The sequence below is a fragment of the Gossypium arboreum genome, chromosome 10 (genome assembly GCF_025698485.1).
Source record: "Gossypium arboreum isolate Shixiya-1 chromosome 10, ASM2569848v2, whole genome shotgun sequence".
Taxonomy (NCBI): Eukaryota; Viridiplantae; Streptophyta; class Magnoliopsida; order Malvales; family Malvaceae; genus Gossypium; species Gossypium arboreum.
In genome coordinates, this window is record NC_069079.1 from 37,067,667 (window position 1) to 37,080,231 (window position 12,565).

General features: G+C 33.8%; 1 protein-coding gene across 3 annotated transcripts; it reads left to right on the forward strand.

Annotated features, from left to right (window-relative positions):
* The first annotated feature begins 2,964 nt into the window (after nt 1–2,964).
* On the forward strand, nt 2,965–12,018 carry LOC108489662 (rab GTPase-activating protein 22-like). 3 transcript variants are annotated; one of them, XM_017794345.2, is made up of 11 exons: nt 2,965–3,641; nt 4,495–4,589; nt 5,561–5,664; nt 6,619–7,415; nt 7,524–7,646; nt 7,794–7,882; nt 7,961–8,161; nt 8,978–9,364; nt 10,101–10,184; nt 10,857–11,101; nt 11,646–12,018. In XM_017794345.2, the coding sequence occupies exons 1-10, from the start codon at nt 3,491–3,493 to the stop codon at nt 10,896–10,898; spliced, it is 2,073 nt and encodes a 690-aa protein (XP_017649834.1). In that variant the 5' UTR covers nt 2,965–3,490; the 3' UTR covers nt 10,899–11,101; nt 11,646–12,018. The 3 variants fall into 3 exon arrangements, with proteins under 3 accessions (XP_017649834.1, XP_017649835.1, XP_052876069.1); XM_017794346.2 differs by having other exon boundaries at nt 2,965–3,628; nt 4,491–4,589; XM_053020109.1 differs by having other exon boundaries at nt 2,965–3,628.
* The last annotated feature ends 547 nt before the right edge of the window (nt 12,019–12,565 follow it).

Here is a 12,565-nt window from a genome sequence, read left to right on the forward strand (position 1 = left end):
GTCACGTACGGCTGAGACACACGCCCGTGTCTCTACCCGTGTGGACAAAAATAGGCCATTTGCAAGGCCAATTTGCCACCCTTTTCTCATGCTCACCTAGCCATCAAAATGGTATCATTTCATCACAAATATGGACAGTCAAAACATGCCAATTCACAACATTTCATGCCATTTCATAATCAACCATTTCACTACTTAAATTCTCAACCAAATTCATAACAAAACAATAGACCAAAATCATTAATCTTGCAAAACTTCTAAATACATTTCATCATCACCTTATCATCTATTTCATGCCACAAAACTTACCATTTCAACATCACATAATCAAGTCACAGCATGTCATTGTTCCAATCTTAATAGTCCAATTTACAACTAACCATAATAGCAACCACATACTAAACCAAAACAAGCCAACACATAAGACATTATATACATCTCATGTATCACATATTAAACCCATAATTCAAGCCAACTTAAATGGCCTTACATATTAACATTTACAAGCCAAATCTCATGGCTAATATCATAACTCAAAACATACCAAAATGACACTAGCCTATACATGTCATATACCATATATACAAAGCTCCAAAAGTACTAACAAGTAGTCGATAGTGTGATTATGGTTCCCGATGATCCCTGATGTCTGAGCTAGCTTCGGTAATCTATAAAACATGGAAAGAACACACAAAGTAAGCTTTAAAAGCTTAGTAAGCCATATACAAATAAAGTCATCAAATGAACATTTAAATATCAATTCAAGTATGTGAGATAGTTCCTGATGATCTCTGATGTCCAAGCTAGCTTTGATAATCTATAAAACATGGAAAGAACACACAAAGTAAGCTTTAAAAGCTTAGTAAGCCATATAGTAAGCTTTAAAAGCTTAGTAAGCCATATACAAATAAAGTCATCACATGAACATTTACATAACAATTCAAGTATGTTTAACATGGTCAATCTCATTCAAATTCACAAACCTTTCTCATTGAACATATATTCAATGTTTTAATCGAGTTCATCAATATTTGCTCTTTTCAATACTTGTATGAATTTCATACGTACCTGAGTCACTTAGCTCATTCACATATTCATTCTTGACTTGACTTTGCCCATTGAACCGTTCGGAATCATTAAGGATACTCAAAAATTACATAAGCTCGTACAATGCCATATCTCAGATATGGTCTTACATGTTATTACATATCGATGACACTGTCCCAAACAGGGTCTTACATGAAATCAGTTAACGATGCAGATGTCCTAGACATGGTCTTACATGTAATCTCAATACAATGCCAATGTCCCAGACATGGTCATATATGTAATCACATCTCGGTAACCTAATGTCATGATATTAGTATCCTATACTATTCTTAGGGTTCGTACGGGACTTTCAAATGTTGTAACTTCATTGATCCATGCTCGTTTGATATTCATAGCAATTCAATGATAATAAAACATATATAATTCAATTCAAATACATTTATTTGCATATGAACTTACCTTGTAGTCGAAATAGACAAATCGGATCGATTACTCGATAACTTTCGATTTCCTCGATCCAAGTCCGATTTCTTTCCTTCAGGATCTATGTAAATTCAAAATTAACTCTTTTATTCCTCAATTTATTCAATTTCATCCAAAGCACACAATTTGAGACATTTTACACATTAACCCCTATAATTTCACATTTTCTCAATTTAGTTGCTATTTCATAAAAACACAAAATTCAAGAAATTAAATATAGCCTAAGCTAGCCGAATATCTATAGGCTCCATAACAGCCCATATTTACCAATATTTCACACATTTAAACACACATTTTACACTTTTCACAAATTAGTTCCTTTTATGCAATTTCACTAAAAATCACTTTACAAAACTTCAATATCTATCATCAAGCTTTCAAAATTCATCAACAATCATTCAAAAGCTCAAGCATTCATCAATGGCAACTCACCAATTCATCAAAAATTAGGATACGGGCTAGCTAGATTACTAAGCAACGATCACAAAAATATAAAAATCATCAAAAACTGAGTTAAAACTGTACCTTAATCAAGCTTGTAAGTGTCGAACCCTAAAATGAGTGTAAAAGCTTTATTTTCTCTTATGGAAAGAAAGATGAACACCATTTTCTATTTTGTTATTATTTATCTTATGTTATTCAACATTTTATAAATTTAACCTTAATAAAAAGCATTATGAAACATATAATATAAGGCCATTAATGTCCATTAACCTTATCAATGGCATAATAACATCATAAGGACCTTTCAGTTAATAAGCCATAAGTACTTTTAACTTATAACATGCTACTTTTGCATTTTACGCGATTAAGTCCTTTTATCAAATTGAGCTATTAAACGATAAAATTAGCTCACGAAATTTTCACATACATATTCACATGCTATAAACACTGAAAATAATATTAAAATAATTTTACGACCTCGGATTCGTAGTCCCGAAACCACTGTTCCGATTTAGCTAAAATCTGGCTGTTACATAGTCTATGTTTCATTTGGGTAAAACATTTGGTGCGTTTCGACCATTTTCATGTACTCCGGCTCGTTTAAGTCAATATCAACTTGTACTAGTGTGTACCAATTGGTGTAAAATTTTGGCATTTTAAACAAATTTTCAATTTTTATCAACCTAATTAATTATTTTAAAATTATCTTTAGAGATAAATATATTTATATGGATATAATTGAAATATATTTACATGTATATGTAATATATAATTTAATTTTACCAAAATAATATAAAATTTATGAAGAAACTAAAACTAAACTATAAATATATATAAAAATATTTAAATATATATAATTTGTCAAAAAAAAAGCAAATATTAGATACATACAAAATTATTAAAAAAATTTAATAAATTTGGATCGAAACATGCTGATGGGGTTGGTGCGTTATTGACTACCTTAATTTACGTATTATGAAATTAAAAAATATATATCCTAGATTTTGAATAGCCATTTTTTTTATTAGAAAAAAGGAAAACAAACAAAAATAAACTTAAAATAAGAAATCAAACCTGAGGAAAGACCCGAAAGGGAAAAAAATGGAAAAGAGAAAACCGAAAATGGAGAAACATCAGAGAAATGAATTAATAAATTAAAAGAAAAAAAGAAAGAGAAACGAGAACGGTCTTGGTGTTTGTAAAAATGGCGACGGAGGAGAAGCTCCTCCTTCTCTTTCACAAATATCTTTTCTCTTCTTCTCTTGTTTTTTTCACATCTTTATAACGGATTTCAAATGCGTTTTGGAATCGATCAACAATCAAACAAGAGGGATCCAGATCAATCGAACGAAAACGGTTATGAAAACCCAAAATTTATATATGATTTTTATGTGATATTATATCGTCATTGCTTAGAAGTTACTATAAAGAAAGAGGGAGGTTGAATGGTGGTTTAGAAAGAGAAAAGGAAAAAGAAAAGGAAGCGGAGGTGGTAGTTGTTTTTTTAAGTTTAATGTCTTGTAGGGATAAGGAAAATCAATGGAGTTTTGGAAAAGCTGCCGCCGCCGCTGCCGGAGCCGTCAATATTCAAAAAGTTGGTTCTGTTGTTCGCGACATTGGAGATCCTTGCGTTTCCCACTCTTCCATCAAGGTTGTTTTTAGCTGTAAGATTATTCCTTTAACATTCTTTGTATACATATCTATATTCTATGAGTTAAATAACAATCAATCGATTTTGTTTCTCATAGAATCGAAATTTAATTCCTATATATTGTTTGTTTCTCATTGAATTATAACTTAAAAAAAAAAAAAACTTTATTAGGTCTTAGATGCAAACGTTTGGTCAAATGAGATCCTTGGTCAGGAGCTAGGGTTTTCTTTTGTTTATTGTTTTTCCATTTTTTTTTTGAAATGAGAATGGATGTTATTACAATAGTGAAGTATTAAGTGGTTAAATGTTCAGCTTCAATAGTTCAAGGCATTGAGCAAGCGCGAAATAAATAATTAGTGATTGGACCCTTTGTTGAATGGTTAGACCTTTCATAGTTGAATTGTATGTTTATTAAGGCAAAAGTTTGAATTGCAAGGGAAGGGCAGATGCCGGTCAAATGCAACTAAGCATAGATTATAAAGGAGATTAGCAACTTGGCGTGTCCAAACATTGAATTTTGTGCTCTCAATGACATAGAGATATATTTAGAATTCATGGTCTCTGAAAATATGAGTTGAGACCACAAAATGTGATTTCAAAGGCATTGCAGTGTTAGGGTCTTAGCAGTGGAAGACCATGAATAACGATTGTTGTCCATGTATTGAAATGTTTCTTTACTGGCTCTACCCCCTTTTCTATTTTAATAATTTCAATAATTAAAGAAGAGAGTGGCTTCATTGGTTATTCAAATTTTGGTTTCCACAAAAATGTACCTTCGTTGGTTTCCCTTTTCTGATTATGGTGTGGCTATGGTAATTTCCCCCCTTTTTCCTTGTTGATAAACTAGGTGCTTATGATTTAGGTAGGCAAGATGCTTAAGCCGGAGAAGTGGCAGGCAACTTTTGATAATGAAGGGAAGGTTTCTGGTTTTCAGAAAGTACTCAAGTTGATTATTTTGGGGGTATGTCTTAGTTTCTCTTCTCCTTTTCTTTTTTCCAACATTGTTTTGAACTAGATTGTATATAATTTTTGTGCTTTCTTATTGCATTTTTCTGGAATCTGTTGGTATTGCTATTGTACCTGCGGACATGGAATTTCGATTGTGTCCATGGTGAGATCTGATCTGCTCAAGGATTTTCTTTTTGTCTCTGAAATAAATAATACCAATGCTAAGAGTCTGTCAATCATTATTCTTCATTTCCTGCCAAATTGTTTTTTTTTTTTTTAAATCTTGTCATGCTTATATGCAAATTCTTTTTATTTATTCCCCCAACCTATGAAAATACCTATACTTAATGCCTTTCTGAACTATATGGCATTATAATTTTATCAGGGCTTTACCATATGGGATGGTTTTAGAGGGGGTATTAACCTGTCCCAACTCTAATAGGATGTGTCAATTAGTACCTTGTATGATATGGTAATTATATGCATTTGTATTTTTATGTTACTAGTTTCTTGAAGTTTTCCAAGTTTTTGAGTTCTAAAATGTGAAGAGACTAATATGTCTCGAATTAATTTTTGGCTTGGTCAGATGCTTTCTTTAACCTGCTTCATTTCAAATTCTTGTGTGCTTTAATTGTAAACAGATTTGGGTTTGGATTCGAGACATTGTATGGTTTACAACCTGCAGAGACCTCTAGGCTTGATGACACTTCTCCCTTGTTTTGTTTACATCCATGATGCTTGCTGTACATATTTCTATCTTTTCATCCACTCTGGGTATATTTCTGAACCTTAGTGGTTCTTAGGTAGTCTGATATATTCTCCAGTGCTTCTTTAATTAGCCATATTTCTTATATGACATTAACAGCTGGGAGATGAAATGTGGCTTTCCACATATCTCCTTTCCGCTTCAAATTTGTATGCATATGCCCGCATTTTTTGCAGTTGGTGCAAAACTTTAACTGCAATTTATCTCGATGATGTTAGGGGGTTGATCCATCTATAAGACCAGAAGTTTGGGAATTTCTTCTTGGTTGCTATGCATTGGGGAGCACTGCAGATCACCGAAGGCAATTAAGGATAGCCCGGAGGTCTAGTCCTGTTCTTTTCCACTTTATATTCTAATAGTCTTTTCCTTGTAAGTGCCTATCTTAGGCTGTTCTGCTTGCATGTCAAAGTAACTGAATATCATTTTCAGTTAAATATTCTTATGTAATCATACTCCATTTTCAACCATGTTAGCTTTTGATCATCATTATTTTTGATGATTATCTGTACTGTCCATTGTTTCTCCTTTTTCTTTTGTCAGCTGATAGATAAATATGCTCAGTCATATGTAGGAAATAGCTATCCAAGCAAATTGAAAGGTGTCGTTTGTTAGAGAAGTGTTATTTTTTATGCTATGATTTATTCCATTTAGATAAACTTTTACAGGCTCTTTTTAGAAAGGATTGCAATTTTGCCCATATTGGCCTTTATTATTTAAGGATAATGAAGTTTGTATCCTTATCCACTTCATTGGCTATTGCAAGCTACAAATTCCTTCAAATGCCAATAACTTTACACAGAGAAACATACTTTGGTTTTAAGTGCAGAGAAAAGTGCTCAAATAGCAATGCATTGAGAATACAACAAGAAAGCAGAAAATTAAAGGACAGTACCCTTTTCCTGGATAAAATTACATTAAGGCCATCTATAATTCACTTCAAATTTCTTTACAATCTAAATAAGTTTAGGACCTATCTACAGGTTTGATTAGAACTTTTAGTTCTATGCTTTGGTTAGAAAAATCATATATGTTAGTCTATTTAAGAAATATATCCATAATATGTATTCATTTGGAAAAGTTGATTAAGAATTTTTAGAGATGCGTGCCGTCTATGCATCCAGAGTTCATGACTTGTTTATTTTAATAGTTGAAATTTTCTTTTCAGAAAATTTCTCAATGGTGCTGGGAATTTTGTGTATACAACTATCCTTTGTTCAGCTCAAGGCTCTGTTTTGCTTCATTCTGAATATTTAATAGCTTTATGGAAATTATGCAGGGAACGTTACAAGGACCTTATAAAGCAATGCCAGACAATGCATTCAAGCATAGGAACTGGTTCACTTGCCTATCCTGTAGGTTCAAAAGTTATGGATATGAGGACACCCTCCAAAGAAGCAAAAGTAGAGTGTAGAGAAGCTTCCACTGATGATACTGATAAAAGAGAGAAATATTCTGATCTCGGCAATAACTGTTCTGATAGCTCGTATATTGACCGAAGAGTGAATGTTAGTAATTCTGGTGACCTTACAAGTGTCAGGAGAAATGCTGACAGTGCTGCATACGATTCTTGTTCTTCATCGACTTCTGTTCCATGTGGTCCTTGTTCCTCAAAAAGAGGGGTAGACTGTAATGGGTCAGATTTCATAACTGAATGTGATTTTGATTTCCCCCCCTTACCAGTAACAGATTTGTTTGAGAAGAGTGAAGATGAGAAAGAATTTGATGCAAATGAGGAAGTGTTTTCTGCTCAATATAAATTGATGTTTGAGGATGATAATATGCATAGTTTTCAAATCAATAACAATGCTGATTTAATTATGGAATCAAATGTTTCATCCTCACTATCTAAAAATGTCTCATGTCGATATAACTCTGAAATTGAGTTGGTGACCTATTCTGATGACTATGAGCCAGTCCTCAGACCCAACAGTGTAAGTTATAAAACGGAAACAGTGAACAGATTAAGCATATCAAGTGTCCCAGAAACACCATTTGTAAATGCAACCAGATCACAAGAAGGGGCTGCCCAAGAAGAAAGAGTAAGTGAATGGCTTTGGACTCTGCACCGAATAGGTAACTTACATTATTTACGGCTCAAAACATTTTCCCCTTTCCTTATTCCATTGAATGGATTTTGTTTATTTGTTTTCTTCTTAGCTGACAGGATTCTTATTTTGTCAGTTGTTGATGTGGTGAGAACGGATAGTCATCTCGATTTCTACAAGGATACAAGAAACTTAGCTAGAATGTCTGATATTCTCGCTGTTTATGCATGGGTTGATCCTACAACTGGTTATTGTCAAGGTTTTTGTCTTCTGCTCATAACATGTTTTGCCGGACCTTTCTCTTATTGAATTGCTATTTATCTGGTCCAAAGGTGTGAAGATGCAACTTTAGGTTTTGAGTTTTAAAAATCTAATGCTAACTTTTTTACTTGAATTTTGATCATAGGTATGAGTGACTTGCTGTCTCCTTTTGTTGTGCTCTTTGAGGATAATGCAGATGCATTTTGGTGCTTTGAGATGCTCATTAGGAGAATGGTAATTTAAACTTGGTGAATATGTTTCTCTTGATCATTTAGGTTTTAATACTTGCACCTCTTTTCCATATGCCTCCAGCGTGAAAATTTTAAGGTTGATGGACCAACTGGAGTGATGAAGCAGCTGCAAGCACTGTGGCATATTTTGGAGTTTACAGACAGGGAAATTTTCGCACATCTCTCAAATATAGGTGCTGAAAGCCTTCATTTTGCATTTCCAATGCTGCTTGTTCTATTTCGGCGAGAGTTATCATTCAATGAGTCTCTTCGTATGTGGGAGGTCCGTGCACTTAGTCTCATTTAATGCTATCGTGATGTTGCAATCTATGGTACTACTATGCTATAATATATCTAGGAAAAAAAGAAGCATTGTGTTAAAATTTGAAGTGGCATGACTGTTGCCTGATTGAGCACAAAGCTAACAATAGTGAGGTTGAAAGCTTCTAGCACTGATTTTGTTGCCTATTTAGAGCATCGCTGCTGCTATTTATCTTTATTTCACTCTTGATTGGGCCCCATATTTCTGGAAATTTTTTACCCCCTTCTTCTTTTGCACCTCTGCAGTTTTCATGAGCCTGCCTATTGTGATATGTCATGGTTGTCTTACCTAGACAACTCCTTCTGTGGACTGATGGTATTTTTAGATGCAGGTCCTGAGTTCAACTTTTGGGGTTTGACTTTTGAGTACTGCATCTATTAGGGTGCTTTTACATTATAAAGTTAAAAGAATAGGGCAACAGGAAATTACTTAAAATTTCCAACAGATTTCCCTTAGCCCTGTAAAATGAGAGATCACTGCGAAGCTGTTTGTATAGCATGTAAGACGTGTTATTGGCTTGCATTTTAATTGAATCTCAAAATCTTGAATAACTCCATCTTTTTTTATTCTGAAGTTCAAATTCAATGTCTGAGGTGCAGTTAATGAGCATGGTTTCTTTTAAATGGAGCATAAGCCTATTAGAAGTTAAGAAAATAAATTGTATATCTCAAGAGCTTCTCATGATAAGCATGAATTATATTTAGCTTTTCATTTTCTTCCCCCCCCCCCCTTTTTATTTTTTTGAGATTTATACTGAGAATATCAACCTCAATATAGATGATGTGGGCAGCTGATTTTGACGAATCTGCCTCCTGCGATTTAGAGGACATTTGTCTAGAAGCATTGGTTGTACAACTTCCTAGGGATTTGGGGGAAGAAATTAGAGAAGAAAACCCAGAAAGTGGAGATGATGGCGTAAAGGGCAGCCTACAATCAAAGCATTCTTTGTCTGAGAATGCTGGATTTAAATCAGCAGCAGCTCATCGTTTTTGTGGTTTGACAAGGAATTTTTTGTCTAAAAATAATCTCCTCCAAATTTGCGGTCTTGTCTCATCAACTAGGAAAGGAGATGACAATTTGCCTGTATTTTGTGTAGCTGCTATTCTTATCATGAACCGTCAAAAAATTATCAAGGAAACCCATTCAATAGATGACATGATAAAGGTAAGTCTCTTAAAATTATTAAGTTATACTATCATCCTGTCTGTCTTTCCACTTACATCACATGATCAGCGTTGAATATCCATTCTATTCACAACCCCTCTCAAGTTGGATTTATTAAATTTACCTAAAGTTGAAAACGTTCTTGTTATGATGCATTGTTTTTATTTTACCCATCTGTAACTTCTACAAGTTGGAAAGAAATTTGAAAACATGGCCGATGGATTTGGTGCTGATCAAAGTGATACCTCAGCTTGGACATGATGATTTAACTTTCACTATGTTGCAGCCCTACAAGTAAAATTTGGTGGAGCTCACTCATATTGCTTGATTGATTTCCAAGTTGGTTCCATACTGAATTTTTTTAGAAACTACTTTTTGTGCTTAAGTGAAATTTAACTTACCACAGAACTCAGGTTTTTAGTGTAGTGACTGCATACACTTCCATGTTTATGGCCCTTTTATTTCCTGTATTATCTGTTATTTTTCAAGGCTTTCTCTCTGCTAAGCATAGGCCATTAAATTCCAGATGTGTGACGATTTTTTATGGAAGGGTTAATTTCTATGTACAACTTCTCGAAAGTGGAAATGACTGCTATCAATCCGTTTTTTTTTTTTGTATTGTTCTGTTGTAGAAAGAACTTAAAAATGAAAAAGGGGAAGATTTCCCTTTCTTTATTTCAATGGCTGGGATGCTTGTTTTAATTTCAAGTATTCTTCTTTTTCTTATCTATTGCAGATTTTCAATGATAAGCTTCTGAAAATCCATGTGAAAAGATGTGTAGGTTCTGCAATCAAACTCAGAAAGAAATATTTATACAAGGTTAGTAATTTACGGAATTATGAGTAGTGGCTATGTATGAATTCAACTCACTACTTTCCAATGAATCCTCAAAACTCTTTTTCTTTGTTTGGTCTCTTTTTCTAATGACAAAATGAAGGTGTTCTATATTGGAAAGGCTAATACAGTTATCATGCTTGGACATGTGAAAATGAGTACCCAATTGCCAATGTGACAAGATGCGAGTTAATGCATGATATGTATAACCCATGTCAAGAGAGGGAACAGAAGACTAAAAGGAAGAGGATTGATAGACCTTGCCTTTTACTTGGTTGCCGAGATATAGTCTTTAATGGAGCACAGTGGTTCAATATGACCCATATAGCAAATGCCATAGGGGGAAATGTGTAGTGTGTTTTTGGCAATGATTTTTCTTGACCATCACATTGCTTGCATTAGATAGTTTTCTGACAGGATTAATTCTCTTGTTTTAAATCGATTTCTCCTTTTGAATGGATTGGATGAGAATGTTAACATGTTTAACTAACATAATGAATTATCTCCATTGCTAAGTTACATTAACCAGGTGGCATATAAAATGTACAAAACTGTAGTAGGCCAAAGGACATGCATGGAATCTATTGTTTTGTTGCTCCATTAACTGTTTCACCTTCACAGTAACCTTTAGTAAATCTAATGTTTTGTTTTAATCAGCTAATCAAGAGCAAAAGTCACGCAGATCGGAAGATTGAGTAAGTCTGCAACATTTCTTACTGACTTTCATGGGGGGAAAAGGTGACAGCACTTTGAGCTGGTATTTTCTATCCGGGTTTCTTAGTTTGGACATGGCATGGAAGTTTATGGTGGGTTTTCTATGTTGGCATATAAAGCAAAGTGCTTTTGCTATCCAAAGACTCGTCCAATTTTTTCACCGCCATCATCGTCATGTCCGTTCCAAGGTAACTACTGTCCAGTTTCCATTTTGCAGCAGTAGTGTATTTGATGCAAAAAGAACCTATAATATTCTTGTAGAAATTGAGTCTAGCGGACTCAGTATTACAAGCTGGAACAACTTTTTCCCCTATCCTTCAGGTGACAGTTATTTAAGTCATATATAGTATTTTGGTTTTGTAAATTAATATATATATAGTAAATTTATGTATTACTAGGTGAAATCTGGACCTAGTTTTAATTTTATCAAAGACTTGAACTGTTGGTTGTCATTGATAGTTTCAGGGAACATCATCCTGTATCTGAGGCACATTGGGAGATGGGTGTAAAGTATCACCCTCCAAAAACCATCTAAATACATAAAAAAGAAAATAAACTTTTTAAAAAATTGAATATACCCATATCTGATTTCACACCCGTTTGAGTAATTTAGGTGTTTGCTAACAGTGCAATGCACATATGACATACTATTGATTCTCTTTTTGAACTATCAGTGGAATCAATTTATTTGCTTCATTTTTTGACACCTTGTTTGTGGTGTAACTTGCACAGTTTTCCTCCTTTTTGGCCCCTCGTGTTGAAGGCACCTAAAAAGAAAAAAAAAAAAGATTGAAAGTGGCTAAGAAGTCCCCATTTTATCGAGGTTCATACAGATATAGCAATTACAGGGAAATCTCTCCCAGGTTTGGCCAGCATGATCTGTTGGCTTCTTTTTACCATTATAGAGTTTAAATACTTTTTTTGTAAATTTAAATGTTAAGTTGTGCCTCAAAAGTATTTTATTTTCATTTTTATTTTTACACAGAAGGAAAAATATATGCTATGTAGTTAGAAAATGGTTGAACTTTTAGCTTTTCTATAGGATAATTTAGGGTAGGATTGAAGATATACAATTTATTTGTGGAAAGAAGAGATTTCTCCATTATGATGTTATTGTTTCTAATATTTATAGTTATACCGGAACAAGCTGACAAGTGAGGGTAACACAATAGAGTTTAAAGAAGTATTATATGGGCCAATTCCATTTGCTTCTATGGGGCTTGTTTCTCCTTTCTCAAAACATTTATTGTTCCTATTGATCCAAATACTCCATTATTTTAAGTTACTTTATGGTTTAGGGTGTGGAGTAGGTTGCAACCAATGTATTGGGTATCTGAGACTCTAAATCCCAATTCCGACCCCAACCATACCGCTTTAGCAAACGAGCATTAAAGAAAGAGATGATCCAGAGAATTACACATAGGGCAAGATTTATCCAAGTTTGGGTCTCTTTTATCAATAAATGGCTGGTTGGAAGAAGTGGAAGTGTTTGAGTATTTGAATACAGTTCAAATTTATTGGGAGGGTTTTACTTGAACGAATTTGAACTCTTTTCCTCTCTTGGCAGCCCATTATTAGTAAACCTATCTAAAAGTTGGGCCTTGGACAATATATTTTCATATTAGATTATTAGTAGACCTATCTAAAAGTTG